At 49.5% G+C, this 21,075-nt stretch overlaps 1 protein-coding gene across 36 annotated transcripts in view; it reads right to left on the bottom strand.

Moving 5' to 3' along the window:
- The window catches only part of MROH1 (maestro heat like repeat family member 1), a 99,788-nt gene that overhangs the window by 62,524 nt on the left and 16,189 nt on the right, over positions 1-21,075 (bottom strand). For 20 of the 36 annotated variants that reach the window (XR_011543303.1, XR_011543304.1, XR_011543305.1 and 17 more), the window contains exons 2-7: positions 15,791-15,895; positions 14,615-14,693; positions 13,502-13,647; positions 5,085-5,216; positions 4,452-4,614; positions 4,126-4,224 (exon numbers count right to left, since the gene is read on the bottom strand). Coding sequence is in view for 30 of the 36 variants with exons in the window: in XM_070631259.1 (XP_070487360.1) it covers positions 4,126-4,224; positions 4,452-4,614; positions 5,085-5,216; positions 13,502-13,647; positions 14,615-14,636 (562 nt within the window). In the remaining 6 variants the exon portion in view is untranslated. Of the gene's footprint in view, positions 1-4,125; positions 4,225-4,451; positions 4,615-5,084; positions 5,217-13,501; positions 13,648-14,614; positions 14,694-15,790; positions 15,896-19,301; positions 19,375-21,075 lie in introns of all 36 variants that reach the window. The other 16 variants (XR_011543308.1, XM_070631232.1, XM_070631240.1 and 13 more) reach the window with 2 other exon arrangements.

Raw genomic sequence — 21,075 nt, 5'->3', positions numbered from 1 at the left:
GCTGGAAAGTAAAAGGAAGGGGTACCGTGCCCACCTCACCCCTCACAGACACACATGCCACACACTTGGCAAGGGCTGCAATGTCAGGCACGGCGTGGGGCACCCCTGGCACGTGCAGGAAGAAGTCCTGGGTGCGAGGAGAGTGGGAAGGGGACCGAAGGTGGAGAGCACCAGGCTGAGGTGGGCAGACCCTGAGACAGTGCCCTGTGTCTGTGAAGATGACTACGCCATGGACTTCCAGGTGGGGAAGCCCATGCTCAGGTACAGACCTGTAAATGGGCTGGGTAGCGGAAGAGGAGACTGGAAAAGAAAGCCAGACATGTGGAGAGGACCGGCCAGGAGAGGCAGCACCACACGGCCAGGGATCCCAAGGCCAGAGCCCCAGCCGGCCAGCCCAGTGCCGGAGGAGGGGGCTGCAGTAGCATGTGAGACCACCTTGAAGGTGACCTCCCCCAGGAATCTGCAGCTTCACATACCCCTGCCCAGGACACCTCTAACCCAGCCCAATTATAAGGCTAATTTCTCAGCTTAGGCTTTCCAGGCCAACAGAAAGAATAAACCTGAATCCTGCATCTACGTGAGAGCAACCATGGCTACAAGCTCTCGAGAGAGAATTTAAAATTTTAAAAGAAAACCACCTCCTGGAGCCATGTAGCGGAAGGTTTCTGTCTCGTTGGCCGTCCTCTCGTTGAGTATGGGGCCTTGGAGGGTGAAGTTCAGGTGGGTTCTGCTCCTCCCCTGCCTAGCACTGCAAGGCCTTGTCTCCCGCCTGCCCACACAGCTGCTGAAATCCAGGCGGCAGGTGCCCTGGGGCAGCAGGAGGCCTCCCACCCAGCGCCCCTCTCCCACCCTCCCTGTCCACCCTACTCTCTTACCTCCTGGGGCTGTACACTCAGGATATTGGTCCAACTGACCAGCATTTCTAGGTATTTTGTAGTGGGAAGGCTTTTCAGGATAACACACCACTATGTTGCCAGAAGCAAAAGCCACTCCCCCAATTTGTTATTAGGTTCTAATTTTTAATCAGTTATACACACACACACACAGGCTAAAAGAGCAATTCTCACATCCGCTTCCCCCCAGTTTCCCTTTCTCTAAAAGTAAACACTGGGGTTTGGATCTTTATCTCCAATGCATCTGCAATGTTCTTCACCCATTCCCCACAAGGCCAGGGCCAGCCCTTTCCAGCCCTCCCTCTAGGACCACCCCCACCACACACACACACACAGCTGCTCAGAGTCAACCCACTCGCTTCACACACGGCTTCGTTCCTGGAGCTAGGGAGTGTCTCAGGTGTGAGTCTCCTCGGTTCCCCAGGCACAAGGCACTAATACAAACTCCACTTCTCCTGCCAGGCATCCTGGGTCTCCCTCAGCCACAGCATGTGGAGCCACACCCCTCCTGACCCTTGCTTCTCAAAAAAAGTCTTTATTCCACCCTCCAAGGGCATCCAGACAGGGTTCGAATTCCCACTGGCCTCTTCCGTCAGGGCTGTGCCGCGCTCTCCCTCGAGCTGGGGAGAAGCCAAGGCCGTTCCATTTCCCCACCCTCCTCTTGGACCATTCTCCCCCACAAAAGCACCTTGGTGTGGGTACTCAAGGACCTTTCTATCTGGAACATCTCCAGTTCCAGGTATGCTGGGGATTATTTCACCACTCCCCCATTCCACTTTGTTTATTTTCTCTAAGGTGTCTGTTATGCAAATCCTGGCTTCATGGGCTAGCCTGCTAATTCTTCCTTTCCTCTCGTTTTCCATATTTTTGCATTTTTGCTCTATTTTCTGGGGGATTTCCTCAACTTTCTCTTCCAAGCTTTCTGTTATCACGTTTTTTAATTCTCAAAAGCTCAACTATATTCTCTGAATGTAGCATCTTCATAGCACCATGCTCATCTCATGAATGTATCATCTTCTTTTTACAGATTTTCCTTCTTGTCTGTTTTCTTCTCCTAGAACTGCCTGCCTCCCCTAAGTCTCAGGTTTCTGTTTATCTGGGTGCACTCTTTCCTATTAGAGGCTTTCCTAACGGGCAGTAATTTTTGCCTGCCTTTTGGTGCTGGACAGTGTGGCCAGGCCAACCGTGTGCCAGCTGTCTGGAAACGTCGGTGCTGTCTCTGGGGTCTTCTCCCCATCCCCTCCTGCCTGGCCACAGCATCCTGTGAACTGCACGAGTGAGAACCTTCAAGTGTGCGCTTACTCCTGTTCTCAGCCCAGTGCCCCTGTTCTCAGCTGGACCTGAGCCTCCTTCCTACAGTGGACACAGATCTGCCCAGAAGCAGAGGTTGCCTGGAAGGGCAGGAGGCCTCAGCCCTCCCTCAGCCCACCCATGCCACTGATGGGCCAATGTAGACTCTACTGGCCTGACTGAGGCCATGCCAATGGGCAAGACCCCTCTCTCCTCCAACTGCAGACACTGAACGTGCTGTTCATAGCACGGAGTGCACATTTCCACATGAGAGCATCCAACAACAGTGTGTGTTGGCTAAACCCACTTGTTTCACATACAAAAGATCAACATGGTAAAAACTGCAGGGGGCTTTAGGCCTGTGAAGAGGCAGGGACCAAGAATTCTTCAGAACTGCAAGCCAGCTTTCTGCTCAGAGCCTGTGCAGGTGCAAGGATTGATGCGTGTGCTTCTCAGAAGAGGTGTGCTGAGCCACCAATGACTCAACACTCCGGTCAGACACCTGGCTCTTATTCCCCCTCCAGCCTGGAGGCAGCTAGCCCTAGGCCATCCTCCCCAGTCCCCACACTTCCCAGTCCTGTTTTTACCGAAGTATTCACTTAAGGTCCACACCCCTACACCCCCACCACCCTGTCTCGGTCCCTTCAGTGTCCTGCTCCAGCATTCCCAGCTGAGTGGGAATTCCTGGCTCAGCTGCCGCATGATCCTGTCACAAATCCCTTCTTAGCCAAAATTAGGTTGGTCGATGAGCATTTCTATCATTCAACCCAAGGAGCCTGCCGACACTCACAAGTGGGAGGAGCCTGCGAGAGGAAGGCACAAAGAGGCCATGGCAGGGAAAGGAGAGGTGGGAGCGCTGGGGCTGTGAGGAGGGCTGGCAGGAGCTGGAGCCCCTCCTCGGCCCCTAAGAGTTGGGTGGGGGGTGAGGAGGGAGATCCTGGACCCAAAGCCATCGTGGGCAGGGTGGGCTGGAGCCCAAAGCTCTAGGCCTCTACTACAAAAGCCCTCAGGTGTGGGTGGTGATGGCAGCTTCCTCAGGGTCCCTCCACAACCACCACCCCTTCTCTGGTGCACCAAGAGGTGGCAGCGACACAAGGTCAGCTGGCAAAGATCTGACCCCTCAGCTGAGCTTTGTGCAGCCCCTGCCCCTGCCCCCATCACGTCACCATGCCCCTGCTGTAACCAGGCCCTCACCACGCCCTCCCGCACGTCCACAGGCCCTGCCATGCCCTTCCCTTGCTGGTGCCAGCCGAGGAGGATGGGGGATTAACGAGGGTCCAGTCCTCCTGGGGGACCTCCGTCAGCCTGGGTGCTCCCATTCCCTCCCCTCAGTACCAGAGCTGGCAGTTTTCCTGAGATGGGTCATCGGGACGCTGGGGACACAAGGAAGCCAAAGAACGAGGGCTGTGTGGTGGCTGCTAGGGCAGGCCCAGGCCCCCATACCCCTTGTGTTTCAGGACCCTCTGCTTCCCTTAAAACAGGAACACCTCCCTTCCCACCAAGGGCCACACCACGAGGCGCCGCCCCCTGCCCAGGCACACAGAGAGCACAGACACAGAAGGTGGGAGGAGAGTGAATACCCCGTTCCAAGATGCCCAGGGAGTGCTCACTCTTTCAGCATGGAGCGGGGAGAGAAATGGGAATTCACTGTGACTTTGAGGAAGTCTCTTCCCGCACTCCCAGGTGTCCAGGCCTCAGAGGATCATGGTGTAGGCTAGGAGGGTTACCCAGCAGTAGAGAGAAGCAGCCAGAGGACAGAGGCTGAATCTCTGCTTCCAGCAGTGCCCACCCAGCCCAAGCCTCTGCAGTCACCCTTCCTCTAACTGTTCTGCCCACCTCCTGCGCCTAAAGGAGCCACGGCCCCTCCCAAAGGGACAATGGAGACAAAAGGCCAAGGAATGGGCAGGCAGCACCCAGCCCCTGCCCGTGGAGACCATCTTACCACAGCAGAACACCACCCGCATCGTGTCGTGCTTGGCCATGCCCAGCATGGGCAGCATGGTGTTCAGGATGGACGTCAGGAAGGGCACCATGCCGAACACTGCAAGAAGGGAACTTGTCACAGAGGCCCCACTGCCAGCCCCCATCCTTCCTGCACCCTCTGTGCCCCAGGGAGAGGCAGAGGGCACCCTGGCCACACAGCCAGGGCTCCTTCTGCACAGGCTGGGTCGGGTGGTGAGGAACTGAGGCAGCAGTGGGCTCTCAAAGGTCCTCATGACTTGCTCAAGAACACGGGCAGAAGAAGGTCAAGGACAAGCTGTCGCCTACCATTGGAGACAGAGAGGTTGGCGAGCGTCTGCACAACAAAACAGTGGGGCAGGATCCCAGGCTGGAACTTGCTCAGCATCTCTTCCATCACTCGGCCAATGAACCTCTTTCCCACAGCCACAAGGACGTTGCTGGCAGCCTGCTGCCAGTCATAAACCAATTCCTGTATCCAAAAAAGAATCTGAACTCAGACCCCAACCAACCAAAGGAGGCAGTACCTCACCCTGAAATGGCTCAAGAGGCAAAAACGAGACACTCTGCCCTCCGTCACACCGGCCAAGGACAAGCTGCCTGTTTTCAGGCTCACTGTGACAAAGCAAGTGCTGCCACTGTGGGCCGGGTCCCAGGCTGAGCCCAGCACCGCCCCCAAACACCAAGATGTGGGCACCGGTAGCCCTACATTTGCCCTCAGAGTTTAGGGATTTTGCTCTCTGCTTCAGTTTCCACCTCTGAAATTATGAGGTGACCCTCCCCGCCCCAGGGGGCCAGTCAGTGTACAGGACCAAGGGTCAGCCCAAGGCAGCCAGGCACAATTTTTAACGCGCTAGAAAGACCCAGAAACAAGCTTCTATCCCCAAGCCAGGGCCGAGTCTGCCAGGTCAGGGTGGGGGCCTTGGCTGGCGCCCCCTGTACCTTCGCCTTGGTCATCTCGCTGGAGGCCAGGAGGATGATGGCCCTGGCCATGTCCTTGTCCAGCTCACTGATGTGATTGCTCACAACCACCTCCATGGCCCTCAGGATCATCGTCCGGTATGGATGTGCCAGCTGAGGAGAGAAAACATTGCGGAACATCGTGGAAGGTAAGGCAAGCACCCCGGCACCCTGCCGGCGCCTCTCTCTCTACTGGGGCTACTCAAAACAAAATCATCCATCTCTGCCCCACCACGGGAGGAAAGGAGCACATCTGACCATCCTTCTTGCCCACAGAACCTACTTAATGCCTCACACGAAGAAGGGCCTGGATAAGTGTGTGCAGGGTACCCGCTCTTCAGAAGGGCTAGGAGCGTTCTGCACAAGGCCAACAACACGCAGGTGGTAAGCTGGTGGACTTCTGCCCTCCCATGTCCCAGGAGGGACTGCCCCTCCTGTCCTCAGCGAAGCGACCCTATCACAACAAAGCTCTCTGCGACCAGGACTCGTTTGTCTCACAGCCCCTCCCCAGCTTATGAACATGCCTGAGTCTCCTGAGACTTAGATGTAAAATGACAACACTGCCCCATGCCCCCCTTAGCCATAACCCCACAGTTTCTCCCCTGCTCCAGGTGGTCCTGGCTGACCCATCTCCTGGGTTAACCCTCCACAAGTCCTGCCTCTGGCCCCAGCCCCACCTCTGCCCTGACACAGCCCTCTCATCAGCTTTCTCCCAGCTGCCATCCCATCTGGCACATGTCCTCTTCGCCTTCACTGGGGACGTGCCCATGACAACTGAAGTTGCAGTGACAGGTAGGGGGCTAGCCAGGAAAGTAAGGCACTTCACATGATGAAGAAACTCCAAGATGAGCAGAGCCTCGCCAAGGGAAGGGCTCCATCCCGCCAGGGGTCCCAGGGCAGTCATAGAGACTGGAGGGAAGCCCAAGAAATATGCTGGGAGCCAGGAAAGACCAAGACTGGCCTCTCTCTGAGGACCCCCCACTTGCAGGAACAGCACATCCAGACAGCGGGTGCAGACAATGGGGGCGCACCATCTCAGTGCAGTTGGGGACAGGACAGAGCCTGGGCGAAGGGAAGAAAAGGGGCAAGAAAGAGAGGACGAGACTCGGGCCGGTCTCACTCTGTGAAAGCAGGGGTGCACAGCGGAGTGGGACTGCCACTCAGGCTGGAGGAAAAGGCCCTGGAGCAGCCGCTACTGAAGGCACACGATCCCGGGGTGAGAGCCCCCTCCCCACCAAGGCACCCCCGAGCTCCCTCCTGCAGAGGCCGTGAGCAGCTGCGCTGGGCAGCCAGGTGCCTACATCTATGCCAACAGCCATCTCAGCTGCACTGTCTGCAGGTGGACGTGTCGGTGCCGTCCCACGTGGGAGAAACGCCTTGCACCAGCTTGGTGAAGAAAGCCAAGTACTATGTCCGGCCACTGTTTGAATGGAATGGATACCAACTTGGCCTCAGTGTGCGGCAGAGGGACAGAGCGCCAGGGGAAGCCTGACCCCCTCACAGCGCTCGGCCATGCATGCTGCTCTGAGCACTAGCGGTTGGCACCAACATGTGTCTGCTGAATGTGTTACACACACTGATTACTCAGCACCAGGTCACAGTGGACATGCTGTCTGTTCCTGAAAAAAAGCCCACGTAGAACATAAACATCTCTAGGTCTACTAACAGTTAACGTGAGACCTGCTGTCATTTTCTGAGGGAAAGCTTCAGTTTTAGGTGTTTTTCTCAGCATTGAATTTTCCAGCCATCCTGTGAGGTGGCAAGTCTTTGATGGCAAAGGTGACGGTCACGCTTCCGCTGCGTCGGCCCCTCTGGTGTGAATGCTCACTTCCCTTTCTTTTCAGGCCTCTGTAAGCAAGCTTGTTTGCATTTAAAGTTTAAACTTGATAAATTATTATTTCAGATTTTCTTAATTTGGATGCTCTTCCCACACGGGACACCAAGCAGTCCTTTGGAAGTCCCTCCTGCCTGGAGCCGAGCTGAGTGCCTCCACTGGGGGGTCAGTGGGAGAGGCATGGCTGGCTTAGGAGGTGTGTTTATTTTGAAGAGTGAGAGAATTTGGGGGAAAGAATAAAAAATGAATGTAAATTAGTATGATTTTATTTAATCAAAATTCCTGCCAAGTTGGGAAGAACAGCTGTGACAAAGCAGCTGGCACGTTGGTTCCCACTTGATTTGGACTCACATTACTTCTGTTTTCTCAAAATATTTTGCCTTCTGGTTCTTGGTCTTGGAAATACATCGCAAAGTGCATTATGTACCCATTTTTAGCTGCCTTTGTTTTCTTTTCTCAAATATAAGGACATCTGATGGAGGATCTTTGCTTTTTTCCCCCAGAAAAACAGAATGGAGAGATGGAGTTCCTGGGGCTGAGTTCTACGGGTTCCGCTCACAGCCCGTCAGTCACCCTGTGCGGGACACTTTGCCCCTCAGTGCAGTGGAACAGACGGGGTCAGCTGGGCCAGTAAACTGCTGATGGGCTATGTAACTGGGAAACTGAGGCCCCCATGGCAAAGATGCATTCCCTGAAAAATGTGTTGTAGGAATCTATATCTTTTTGGAAAAAACCCCAAAATTTGGATATGCATTACTTCTGTTCTAGGATTTGGTCTGAATTTGTTTTGTTTTATGGCTGTAAATACTGTATTTTTAAAACCCTACCTCCATTAACAGTTGGAAAAGGCCCCACTCAGGAACATCTTTCTTCAAGGAAAGCTTCTTGTTGCTAGAAAGTTAACACGGTAACAAGCCTCCTTAAATAAAAGTATATAACTTTTATTGGAGGAAAACAAAAATGTCCTAAAAACACAACTGCTGGGGTTTTTTTTTTTCTTTTCTTTATTGTGTTAAAATACACATAACATAAAGTTTACTATCTTACCCATTTTCAACTATACAGTTCAGTGACATTAAACACATTCACATCGTCGTGCAACCATCACTACCATTCAACCACACAGCTCTCTTCATCTTGTGAAACTGAGACTGTCCCCATTAAACAGTGACTCCCCATCTTTCTCTCCGCAGCCCCAGCCACCACCATTCTCTCTGTCCCTAGACTATGATGACTCAGTATCTCATGCACAGTCACGTGCCACATAGTGACGTTCTGTAGTCTGATAAGATTAGTACCATGCAGCCTTGATGTAGAGTGAGCTGTACCACCTAGGTTTGTGTAAGTGCTGTAGGGGAGGAAGAAATTTTCCTCTACCCATCTAGGTTCTTCTGGTTGGTCTAAGAATTGACATGAGACAGAATAACAGGAAAAAAACAAACAAAAGTTTAACAACATGTATACATGGGAGAAACCCAGGAAAACTGAGCAACTCACCAAAATGGCCAAAGCCCTCACCTTAAATACCATCCTGAGCTAAAGACAAAAAAAGACGTTGGGGTGGGGTGGGGAGAGTCGGGGACTTCAAAGGGAAGGAAGGCAATTCACAGGTAGGTGAGAAGGGGCAAATATTTGGAAAATCAGTGTTTCTTCAGCCACAGAGAAAGAGAACACAGAAGTGAGCCCAGCAAACAGCCTTTTCTAGGTTCCCCCTGTCTGCAACCTAGTTCATGTTATGCTAAGGCAATACCTCGCTTCCTGAGACAAGTTTTTTATCTGAATTCTTCTAGGCTGTTAAGGAGGAGGTAAAGAGAAAAACTTTGAGTCTTTCGTTTCTTAAAAATAATCAGCCTAAAATAATCCTATGTTAAAGAGACACAATTTAGGGTGGCAAATTTTGTTCCCCTTCATACACTCTATGATGTTTGCACGACAAAATCACCTGACACATTTCTCAGAACGTATCCTTGTTGTTAAACAAAGCATGAGTGTAAGTGGAATCATACAGGATTTGTCTTTTTGTGACTGGCTTATTTCACTTAGCCTAATGTCCTCAAGGTTCATCCATGTTGTAACATATTGCAGAACTTCCTTCCTTAGGTTGAATAACATTCCATTGTTTGCATATACCACATTTCATTTATCCATTCATCCGTCGATGAACACTCGGGTTGCTTCTGCATTTTGGCTGTTGTGAATAATGCTGTGTGAATATGGGAGTGCAGATATCTCTTTGAGACCCTGCTTTCGAATTCTGGGTATATACCCAGAAGGGGGATTGTGCTAATATGGTTATTTTTAATTTTTTGAGGAACCGCCATACTGTTTTTCACAGTGGCTGTGCCACTTTATGTTCTAACCAACAGTGCACAAGGGGTCCCATTTCTCCACATCCTTGCCAACACTTGTTTCTGGTTTTTTTATTTTAGCCATCCTAATGGGTGTGAGGTGGTATTTCATTGTAGCTTTGATTTGCATTTCTCTAATGATTAGTGATGGCATCTTTTCATGTGCTTATTGGCCATTCGTATATCTTTTTTGGAGAAATTTCTATTCAACTCCTTTGTCCATTTTTGAAACAGGTTGTTTCGTTTTTTGTAGGTGAGTTTTAGGAGCTCTCTATATATTCTGAGTATTAATCCCTCATCATATGTATGATTTTCAAATATCTTCTTCCATTCTGTGGGTTGCCTTTTTACTCTGTGGATAACATATATGACGTACAAATTTTTAAAAATTTTCATGAAGTCCAATTTGTCTATTTTTTCTTTTGTTGCCTGTGCCTTTGGTGTCATATCAAAGAAATCATTGCCACATCCAATGTCATGGAGCTTTTGTCCTATGTTTTATTCTAGGAGTTTTAGTTTTAGGGCTTACATTTAGGTCTGTGATCCATTTTGAGTTAATTTTTTTATGTGGTACGAGGTAAGGCTCCAATTTCATCTTTCTGCACACGGATATCCAATTTCCCCAGTACCATTTGTTGAAAAGACTGTCTTTTCCCATTAAATGGTCTTGGCACCCTTGTCGAAAACCATTTGACCATATATGCGAGGCTTTCTGTTCTCTTGCATTGGTCTGTATTTCTTCCTCTCGGCCAGGACCACACGGGTCTGATTACTGCAGCTTGGTAGTAACTTTCGAAATCAGGATGTGAGTCCTCCAGCTTTGTTCTTCTTTTTCAGGAAGGTTTTGGTTATTCGGGATCCCTTGGGATATCATATAAATTTTAGGATGGTTTTCCTATTTCTGCAAAAAAAACATCATTGGGATTTTGATAGGGATTGCAATAGCTGCTTATTTTTAAAGAAAAGGTTTTTATTTCCATTTTATGTTGCTCTGGAAAATTCAGTGGGTAGGACACTAGTCACATCAGAACGAGCTGTGGAGGGCTCCCCTGACAGAGGGGAAGGCCTCACGGGGCTCCGCATGCAGAGCTATGCAACCACAGCCGCCCTTGTCATTTTAGCAGAGTAGGAACTGAACAGCGACGGCTGAGGGACGTGCACCAGGCTGGCTTGCCAACGATACAGGCCCAGAAGGGGTATGGATGAGATTTTCAGCTCAACCATTTTGATGTGTTAGCAGGTTGCCAATGACCCCATCACCCTTTTCCCCTAGAATTGACTGAGTCTGCTGACTAGATGATTGAGCCATCTGCTGGCAGGACCTCTGCAAGTGACTCAAAGGTCGGTCAGTCACCACATGGTCCTAATGCATGTGGTGAATATCAGCACACACCTAAGACCCTGAACTAGGTAGGCAAGAGCTGTTCACTTCAGCACAATCAAATTTTAACCCCTAGTAGGAAAACCCAGCATCAAAGTAAAGTCTCCACTCGAGTTGAAATAGTATTAAGTCTTAACTCATGTTTTGACGTTGGGCTCTAATGTCCATTATGTGAGTGGGAATCGATTCCTTTTCTAACAGATAGAGCGGGTTCATGTGACTAAAGCTGAGTGGACCTAGTGTGACAGGGCCGATCCCCACACACGAGCTTGCCCGTCACTGGCCTCATGCAGCCTGTGTGTGAAGACTATGGATACGAACGTGCTGATGTGCGGCCGATTAAAACTCCCTTACGTTAGGACGAGACTCTCTAGAGAAAACGAGATGGGAGGATGTGAGGTTGGACCCAGCCCCCAAAAATAAGAAGAAAAAAAAGAAAAACTTCTTTTACTTTTTGAAAATTTGGTTTTACTATTGCTATAGACTGTATCCTCCACAAATTTATATGTCGAAACCCTAACCCCCAATGTGATGGCATTAGGAGGTGGGGCCTTTAGGAGTTGATTGGGTTATGAGGGTGGAGCCCTCAGGAATGAGATCAGTGCCCCTACAAAAGGGATCCCAGAGAGCTCCCTCATCCCTTCTGCCATGTGAGGACACAGTAAGGAGACAGCCATCTATAAACCAGGAAGCAAGCTCTCACTAGACCCCGAGTCTGCCAGCACTTTGATCTTGGACTTCCAGCCTCCAGAACGGTGTGAAATCCTAGTCTGCTGTGTATAAGCCACCCAGTCTGTGGCATTTTTGTCATAGTAGCCTGAACAGACTAAGACAACTATTTTTGCCTCTTCCCCAAATCACTCCCCTTTCACTGGCCTGATAGCCATTGTGAAGAAGCCTGTTTGTCCATGTGTTCACCTTACCCCTGCTGGCCTGGGCTAACAGGAATACGATGGGATGTGTCTAAAACCAGGAGGCCAGCCACTGTCCAGGACGAGCACCAGAAGCCTCCAGAAGCTGACACCTATAAAGTATCAAACGTGTCTCAAAATGCTGCCTTGAGATTTGATGACTGGACAGTGCCGCATATCTTTTTTCTGTTGCCCCACATCCTTTTGGAGACAGATTCAATCGGAAGTGAAATGTGCACACAGTCTAAGACGCAGCCCAATCGAGTGTGGTTATGATGAAACACAAGTGAATGGTAGAAACTAGAAGTGGCCCAAACCTCCCGGAAGTAGTTTGTGGATCAGATGACATTAGGGAGAGGGAGGGAGGCGACTGGAAAGGATTACACTCTGTAGGTTAGAACTTCCAACTTAATATACATTTACTATAAATATGCAATTGTGAGGTTTGTTTTTAAGTTGTTTAAAGAAACTAAAAAGGATAAGGGGTAAAATCATAAACAAGCTAGGAAATGACAAGTATGAAGCACACTTAAATTTTGCTACAAATTGCTAAAAATAACAAAGGCTTTTTTAGCCACCTTCAGTATTCTTTGGCCATTTCCTCAAACAGCCAACGCAGCCCGAATCTTCTTTGTCTAACAAGCAGACGCTGACTTCAGGGTGTCGTGTGTGCTGGAATCTTTCAGCCACTCAGAGTAGGCCCTGACGCCCAGCATGAAGCCACAGGAGACTGGGGTGGACACACACACAGTGCCCAGGCAGGAGTGTGCACTCCCCCCGGCTTAGTCTAGGAGGTATGTGTCTCTAACCAAAGCCCTCACAGGCCACCCAAGCATTCCTCCGCAGACACAACAGGCTAGGACAGCCGAGAGAAGAAGGAGACTCTCACCAAAGAGGTCACAAAGCCAATGCAACGAACTCAGTGGCCACGCAGCGGCACTGGGCTATTTCCCCCAGGGCATGGCAGTTGATATATGAGGAAGAAAGGACTAACACTGTAGAGATCCCTTTTTTTTTTTTTTGAGGAAGATTAGCCCCAAGCTGAGCTCTGCCACCAATCCTCCTCTTTTTGCTGAGGAAGGCTGGTCCTGAGCTAACATCCACGCCCATCTTCCTCTACTTTATATGTGGGACACCTGCCTCAGCATGGCGTGCCAAGGGGTGCCATGTCCGCACCCAGGATCCCAACCAGCGAACCCCAGGCCGCCGAAGCAGAATGAGTGAACTTAACTGCTGCACCACCAGGCCGGCCCCAAGATCCCTTTTTACATATCAAAATATAAAAAAAAAAAAAAAAAGAAAAATGGTCTTTTGAGACTGCAAAAGTCTCTTCCACTTCCAGGAAGGAGACTAAACCACGCACTGAGGAAAACTAGACGTCGTGCACAATTATTTCAGACAACAGGGAACTAACCGAGTCATAGAACCATGGAGCCAAGACGCCAGAGAGGAGGAAATTCTAAGAGGAGAGGCCTGGCTTGGAGCTTTTGTGCCCAGGGTCCGATGGCGCTCCGACATCCCTGCAGGGCTGCATTCAGTACAGCCCACGACGGGGTTCCCGCAGCCGGTCACACCTCCGCCAACTTAGCCGGGTCTGCAGGAGACCCTGGCCTCCTTATGCAGCCCCTCTCTGAAGGCAGCAGGCATGCCCCAGCTTCTACGGCTCTCAGAGCACTTGTCCACGTGCTCTTCTCACTACCCTGTGCCCCTACAAGAGGGCCAACCCACAGGCCACAAGATAGAGCGGGGTCATCTGTCCTGGAAATGCTCCGCCTCCAGAGAGCTAGGACTTGCAGGTGCCCACAGGGGCCTGGGGCTCTAGAGCTCCGGCCAGGCCAGCTGCCCCGCCCTGGGCCCCGCCCCCCACAGCCCCGCCCCCGGCCTGCGGGGGCCCGCAGCCCCACCCCGCCTCGCGGTGGTCTCACCTTTCCGTGCTGCCGGAGGTACTCCTCCCACGCCCTGAGCGCTTCCTCCGGCTGCGAGTCTCCAAGTGCGCACAGGGCACTGCACACCTGTTCCTGCACCAGCGGGTCCTTATCGGTGACGGCGTCCAGCAGGATGGTGGACAGCTCTGCAGCGACAAAGCCCGGTGCGCGTGCTCAGGCGGGCGCCAACCCCACTCGGAGAGAGCACCCTCAGAGAGAGCTCCGACCCAGAGCTGGAGGAGCCGCTCTCACATATGTGCCCCGCTCCCCTAGCTCGCCGGGGTCTCTCTTGGAACACACTTTCTGCCTGCTCTGAGGGCACTCTGGCCACCTCTCCCCTGACCTTATGTCCCAGGCCGTGCATGCTTCATGTCTCCCGCTCCGCTGGACCGTGGCTCCTATAAAAGGCAGCGGTTGCAGGCTCAAGGCCAAGTGGAAAGCTGCCCCCAGGTGGCCCTCTGGCCCTCCTGCCCTTGCAGAGTGGCACGCCAGTCCCACCACCTGCTCTTGCAGACTCCTCATCACCCTGTCCCCACACTTGAAGCCAGGTCTCTCCTGCTCAGCACCCTGGACAGGACCCCATCATCCTCAGTGTGCCGCGAGGTCAGGGCATGGTGCCTGCAAGCAGTGCTTACAAATCCTTACCCCTAGGGATGAAGCTCTGTGGGGCAAGGACAAGTCTCCCCCCGCCTCCACCCTGCTCTTGGCCATGCCCTCAGCAAACTGCTGGCCCTGGCTGCAAGGGCAGAGTGGCCAGTCAGAGTGGACACTGCACCCGGGGAAGGTGTAGAAAGGGGTGAAGACACAGGGACCCCTCCCACATGAACACAAAGCCCCTGCACCCAGGAAACACCGTCCCCCACACCAGACTAAGCCTGTGGCCAAATCTGACACCCTCTGCTTCAGTATCTGCAGACGCGACTACTGTTTCTTTTTTTTAATGAAATCTTAGAGAAAGTGTGTTCATGCAACAGTCATTTCTTCAAACCACACTCAATGCCATGTGCTCATCTGCATCTCAAACGCAAAAGCTAGCAGGTGTGACACTGAGGGCTGCCTGAGAGCCCAGCAGATGCCCTACCCTTGGGAGCCCCACCCACCCTGCTCACTCACTCTTCACGTAGGACTCGGTCATTGCGGTAGTCTCAACTTTCTCTCGCCCACTGTGAACACAGACAGCTTCTTCTCAAACCTGGAGTAACCAAAAATACAACATTTAATTCATAAGCTTCCTCAGTTTATGGACGGTTACTATGCTTGTATAAAACACACGATTTAAACAAATTTGTTCTGGGAGAATTGTTTCTGCCACACTTTGGCCAAGCCACCTGCCAAAAGGCACCATTCCCACAACAGTTACCAGCTCTCCTCCGCCCCAGCACCTGGCAGCCCTGCTGCCAGTGTGGGGCCAGCCCACAAGGGCTGCTCCCAGTTGACTGACAGTAGCCTGGGCAAGCGTGGTCACTGCCTCCACCTACATCTTCCTTCACTCTGTGAAGAAGAGAGGACGTACATGAGGCCTGTGTCGCTGACAACCTGTGCAGAGCAGAGAAACCTCTCCCTGAGGGCCAAGAACAACGGCCTTGACCATGGCAGGGCCAGGGATCCCCACGCCTGAGAATTCTAGCACAACATTAAATGAGCCTCCTAGTGGCAGAAAGAGACTGCATGGGCAGCACAGGGATCCAATCAGCTCGCTGGTGCCTGAAACCAACCATCCAAGCAGCCCACGGGATTAGAGAATCGCAGCTTTCAAATATCGCATGCCTCAAAGCACCATTTGCAACAGCTGGACTCAAAGAATGAAGTTCATCAAATAAGCAAGTGCCTCCGCCTCTTCATCATATGGTCACATGCTCAGTCCTATGTCATACTTCGCAAGGACCTGTAAGGTCAGAGGGGCCACAGGCCCTCAGCGTCACAGCTGACTGCTTTCTAACATTCGTGTCCTTTATTCACTGGTGATCCCACCACCCCTTTGTCCCCTTGATCACCTCTCATCCATAAAACGATGGCGATAACAAAGGAGAGGTGCCATGATCTTCCCCTAACCAGGTAGGACATACTCAATTTGCTGTGCACACACAGGAAGGAGGCAAGGTGAGAAATCATGTAACAATGGGGAGGTGGTGGAATTAAAAATAAGTGAGAATTCTAGTTCAAGAAGTTCAAGATGCTCCCAAGCATTCACCTGTCCCACCAAAACCTCAATGAAATGATAGAAAGGATGCGTCTCTTAAAAAAATAAATGCAAAAGGAAAGAAACAAGAAAAGGTAAAATTAGCAGACCAGAAATTTTCAGGGATCCTGGGCAGACAGAAAGCAGATGGAGACGACTCTGGTTTGAAGATGGTGGCATCAGCAAGGTGTTTCCCTTTTCTTCCTGGAAAGCATCTAAAAGTAACAAGGAAAACAAGAAATAAAAACATGTATTCCATTTGTGGCAGAGCAAGGAGAAGGCAAAAAAATCCCAAACCCTGAAAGGATGAAGAGCTGAAAATGCCGCAGCTGTCAAGCAGGGCATGAGGTGCACGGGCAGCAGCTTCCAGGAAGAGCCCATGGCACACGCTTCCCAAAGGCAGCCACACCCTCAAGTGGAAGCCAAATCCTGAGTTCCTGGACCCAGTCTGAGTCTGTGAGGAGAGCAGCCTGTCCCTGAGGCAGAGGCTTTGCCCCACGAAAAGCCATAGCTGCCTATCTCCACCACCTCGGAACAAACAAGGGCTAATCCAGCTCAAACTCCATGAAGTTTGGAACACCCTTCATACAAGCACACAGCTAGGCTCACCCAACTCCAACAGGAGCAAACAAAAGTAAATAAGCATAAGAGACGTCTGCTCCCACCCCAGATGGAAGTAACAGACCAATCTGCCCTCCTGACCAAAACAATTATACAACCGGACAAGACACATGGAATCAAGGTCCTCAGGAGGATGGACATCAGAAGACGAGGGCCGGGGGCCCTGAGACAACTCCAGCTCACTGCCTGGAGGGCGTAGCCAGGCTGAGGAACACTCAGCAGGGCCCAGCAATACACCTGAGTTGAGGAGACCGACCAGGAGAGTCCCAGGAGACCTAGGACCTGCTGGAGTTTGCAGGCTTTAGGACCAGAGAGAACTCCAGACGCCTGCAGAGGGTCCTCTGGTTACTCAGCTGATTTACTGGTCAGCACTGGGTAGCAGAATAATGTCCCCAAAGATGCTCATGCCTTCATCCCCAGAAGCTGTGAATATGTTACACAGCAAAAGGGACTCAGCAGACAAGACAGAAGGTAGAGACCTTGAGGTGGGGGGATTCCTCTGGATTACGTGGGTGAGACCAGCCTAATCACGTGAGTCCTTAAAAACAGAAAACCTTTCCCAGCTGGATCTGGGAGAGGAGAGGAAGAAGAAGGAAGGGAAATTTGAAGAATAGGAAGGACTCAACCCACCATGGCTGGCTTTGAAGATGGAGGAAGGAGGCTCTGAGCCAAGAAATGTGGGTGGCCTACAGAAGCTTGAAACACCCTCATCTTACAGCCAGCAAGAAAACAGGGACTTCAATCCTGCAGCCACAAAGAACCAAATTCTGCCAACAGCCTGAAAGAGCAGGAAACAGATCCTCCCCAAAGTCCCCAGAAAAGAGCACAGCCCTACTGACCCCTCGAACTTAGCTCAACGAGGTCCACGCTAGATTTCAAGGACTTTAAGAAAATGTGTTGTTTAAGCCACTAAGTTTGTGGTAATTTGTTACTACAGCAATAGGAAACTAAATAAGTGCATGTTTGGGAAGAAACCACCCAACACCAGGGAAAGAGCCACCCAAAATGATTAGCAGAAACAATGCCTAGAGCTCACGGTGAGCCAAGAATGGGCCTGCTCCCAGAAGCCAGAGGGGAAAACATCAAAACTCACAGGGCATTGGGAAGAGCACTCAAAAGGGTTTTGCCTAAGTAGAGAAGTAAAATTAGCCCTAGACTAAATGCTTTCTCATCTCAGCTAACAAAGCTAAAAGCACAACCTGAAAGGATCGAACTGTTCCCAAGCAGCTTAGCCACAACCCAGAGCAAAGCTCAAGAAGAATAATGCGACATAGAAATATCCAGCACCAACAAGGTAATAACGTCTGGCCCCCAATAAAAAACTACCAGGCATGCAAAGAAGAAAATACAACCCAGAATGAGGATGAATCAACCAATACAAACCGACCCAGAAATGACACAGAGGAAAGAATTAGTAAACAAGGACATTAACAGTTATTATAACCGTATTTCATATATTTAGGAAACCACAGGGAAGACTGACATGTTAACATAGAGAGGTTAAAGTAAAAGGATGGGAAAAGAAAAACGAGGCTGACACTAGTCATAAGACCACTGGAGTGACTATATTAATATTAGACAAAGTAGATTTCAGAGACATAACAGTCCTAAATAAACATTTATGCACTTAATAACAGAACTTCAAAATACACAAAACTAACAAAAATGCAAGAAGAAATAGACAAATCCAAATTATAGTAGGGATTTCAATAACACCTCTCTCTCTCTGTAACTGGCAGAACAAGTGTACAGAAAATCAGTAAGGGTACAAAAGACCTGAACAATACTGTCAACCAACTTGACCTAAACAATATTTATAGAACACTACATTCATTAACAATAGAATATATATTGTTTCCATGGGATGGAAATAGAACATTTACCAAGACTGACCACATTCTGGGCAATAAAACAAATCCCAATAAATATAAAAGAATTCAAGTCACACAAAGTATGTTCTCTGACCACAATGGAAGTAAATTAGAAATCAGTAAGAGAAAGCTATCTGAGAAATCTCCAAGTATTTAAAAACTACTTAATATGCTTCAAAATAATAGAAGTCAAAAAAGAAATCAAAAGTGAAATCAGAAAGCATTTTGAAGTGAATGAAAGTGAAAAGACCTATCAAAATTGTGGGAAATTTATATCATTAAATGTCTGTATTAGAAAAGAAGAGTGACATCATCTTCCATCTTAAGAAACTAGACACTCAAAGAAAGCAAAAGAAAGGAAATAATAAATACCAGCATAAAAATCAAAGACGAGCCCAGCCCTGTGGCCGAGTGGTTAAGTATGCACACTCTGCTTTGGCGGCCCAGGGTTTCGCCAGTTCAAATCCTGGGTGTGGACATGGCACCACTCATCAAGCCATGCTGAGGTGGCATCCCACATGCCACAACTAGAAGGACCCACAACTAAAAATACACAACTATGTACTGGGGGGCTTTGGGAGAAAAAGGAAAAATAAAATCTTTAAAAAAAAATTTTTAAATCAAAGAAAAAGAAAACAGAGGGAAAAAAATCAATGATACCAAAGGCTAGTTATCTGAGATCAATAAATTTCATAACCTCTAGCCTGACTGATCAGGAAAAAGAGAGAAGACACGCATTACCAATATCAATAATGAGAGAGGTGACAACAGTACAGATTCTACAGATAATAAAAGGACATTAAGAGTATCTTCTGAGTGACAAGCCCCATGGTGTAGTGGTTAAGTCTGGCACACTCTGCTTCAGGGACCCAGGTTAGAGATTCAGGTCCTGGGTACTGAATCAAGCCATGCTGTGGCAGTGACCCACGTGCAAAGTTGAGGAAGACTGGCACAGATGTTAGCTCAGGGCTAATATTCCTCAAGCACAAAATAAAAAGAGGAAGACTGGCAACAGATGTTAGCTCAGAGTGAATCTTCCTCACCAAAAAAAAAAAAAAAAAGAATATATTCTGAATAACTTTATGCCAGTAATTTGGGCAACTTAAAAGAAAAGCAAAGTCAACTATACCTCACAGGAAAGAATAAAGGAGGAGTGATGTCAGCATCATGGTGGAGTGAGCTGTTCCCTTTGACTCTCCCTGCTAAGATACAACCAAAAGGACATTCATTAACCAAGAGAGGATACCCACATAGCACAACAGGATGTCTGAGAAATCCACGCAGCCATACGTCTGAAGGTCCCCAGGAAACAGTGGAAGGAGGTGAGCAGATCTCCTCCCAATCCCCAGTGGCAGCGATCTAGGGCACAGGACCTCACACAGCAGCCAGCACATGACTCTGGGAGGAGGCAGGGGAGGGTGCGGGTCTCAGCATGAATGCTTTTGCTTTCAGGGTTGTGTCTTGGCCGGTAGAGGCACTCCACACCAAGGTGGCTCGGCCACTGCATGGGCGCCCCCACCAGGCACAGCAGCACAGGCAGGCTGCCAGTGAGTGCAGAGTGGGCTCACATGTACAAAAGAGGGCTCCCCATCCCCTCCCCTCCTGCCTGGCACACTGGCTCGGCCAGTCAGCCAGGGCAGCGGACCCACACCAGAGGGCCTATGCCTGCATGTGTGACCCACTGGGCAGCAGCGGCCAGAGAGCAGACACAGACACACTGTGTCAGCATAGCTTCCAGCAGAAGGGCACAACTTCCAGCAGACACAGTGGGTTCAGAAAACACAGCTCCTGCCCCTGCCAGTGTTGGCAGGTGGAATCTGAGACTAGATACTACCACTATGTGCCAGGAAAGGTCCACTTCATCAAACACCATGAAGAAATACATTAACACTCCATATCAGATGAAAATGACAAGTCTCCAGAAACCAATCCTGAACTCATAGAACTTTACAATCTAAATGACAGAGAATTCAAATAGTTATCTTAAAGAAACTCAACAAGTTACAAGAAAACTCAGAAAGGCAGTTCAATAAACTCAGGAATAAAATTAATGAGCAGAAGGAATTCTTCACAAAAGAGACTGAAACTCTAAAAAAAAACCCCAAACAAATGCTGGAGATGAAGAATACAATGAATGAGATAAAAAACAATCTAGAAACCTTTATAAACAGAGCTGACGTTATGGAGGGGCAGAATTAGTAGTTTAGAGGATAGAAATACAGAAATGCTTCAGGTGGAAGAGGAGAGAGAACTAAGACTTAAAAAAAAAAGAAGATGGGCTGGCCCCATCGCCTAGTGGTTAAGTTTGGTGCACTCTTCTTTGGCAGCCCAGGTTCAGTTCCTGGGTGCAGACCTACACAACTCATTGGCAGCCATACTGTGGCAGCAACCCACACACAAAATAGAGGAAGATTGGCATAGATGTTAGCTCAGGGTGAATCTTCCTCAGCAAAAAAAGAAGAAGATGATGAAATTCTCCAAGAAATATTTGACTCAATTAGGAAATGCAACATAAGGATTATAGGTATTCAAGAGGGAGAGAGGAACAGAGAGCTTGTTCAAAGAAATAATAGCTGAAAACTTCCAAAAGCTGGGGAAGGAACTGGAATTACAAGTAAATGAAGCAATAGAATTCTCAATTACATCAATGCAAAAAGACCTTCTCAAAGGTATATTCTAGTAAAACTGGCAAAAGTCAGTGACAAAGAAAACATACTAAGGGCAGCAAGGCAGAAGAGAGTAATCTACAAAGGAACTCCTATCAGGCTTTAAGCAGACTTCTAGCAGAAACCTCACAGGCCAGGAGAAAGTGAAAGGATATATTCAAAATACTGAAAGACAACAACTTTCAGCCAAGAGTACTCTCTCCAGCAAAACTATCCCTCAGATATGATGGAGAAATG

This window comes from Equus przewalskii, chromosome 8, assembly GCF_037783145.1.
Source record: "Equus przewalskii isolate Varuska chromosome 8, EquPr2, whole genome shotgun sequence".
Taxonomy (NCBI): domain Eukaryota; kingdom Metazoa; phylum Chordata; class Mammalia; order Perissodactyla; family Equidae; genus Equus; species Equus przewalskii.
Note: the sequence above shows the minus strand (reverse complement) of the source record. Positions and strands in the feature narration are given on the sequence as shown.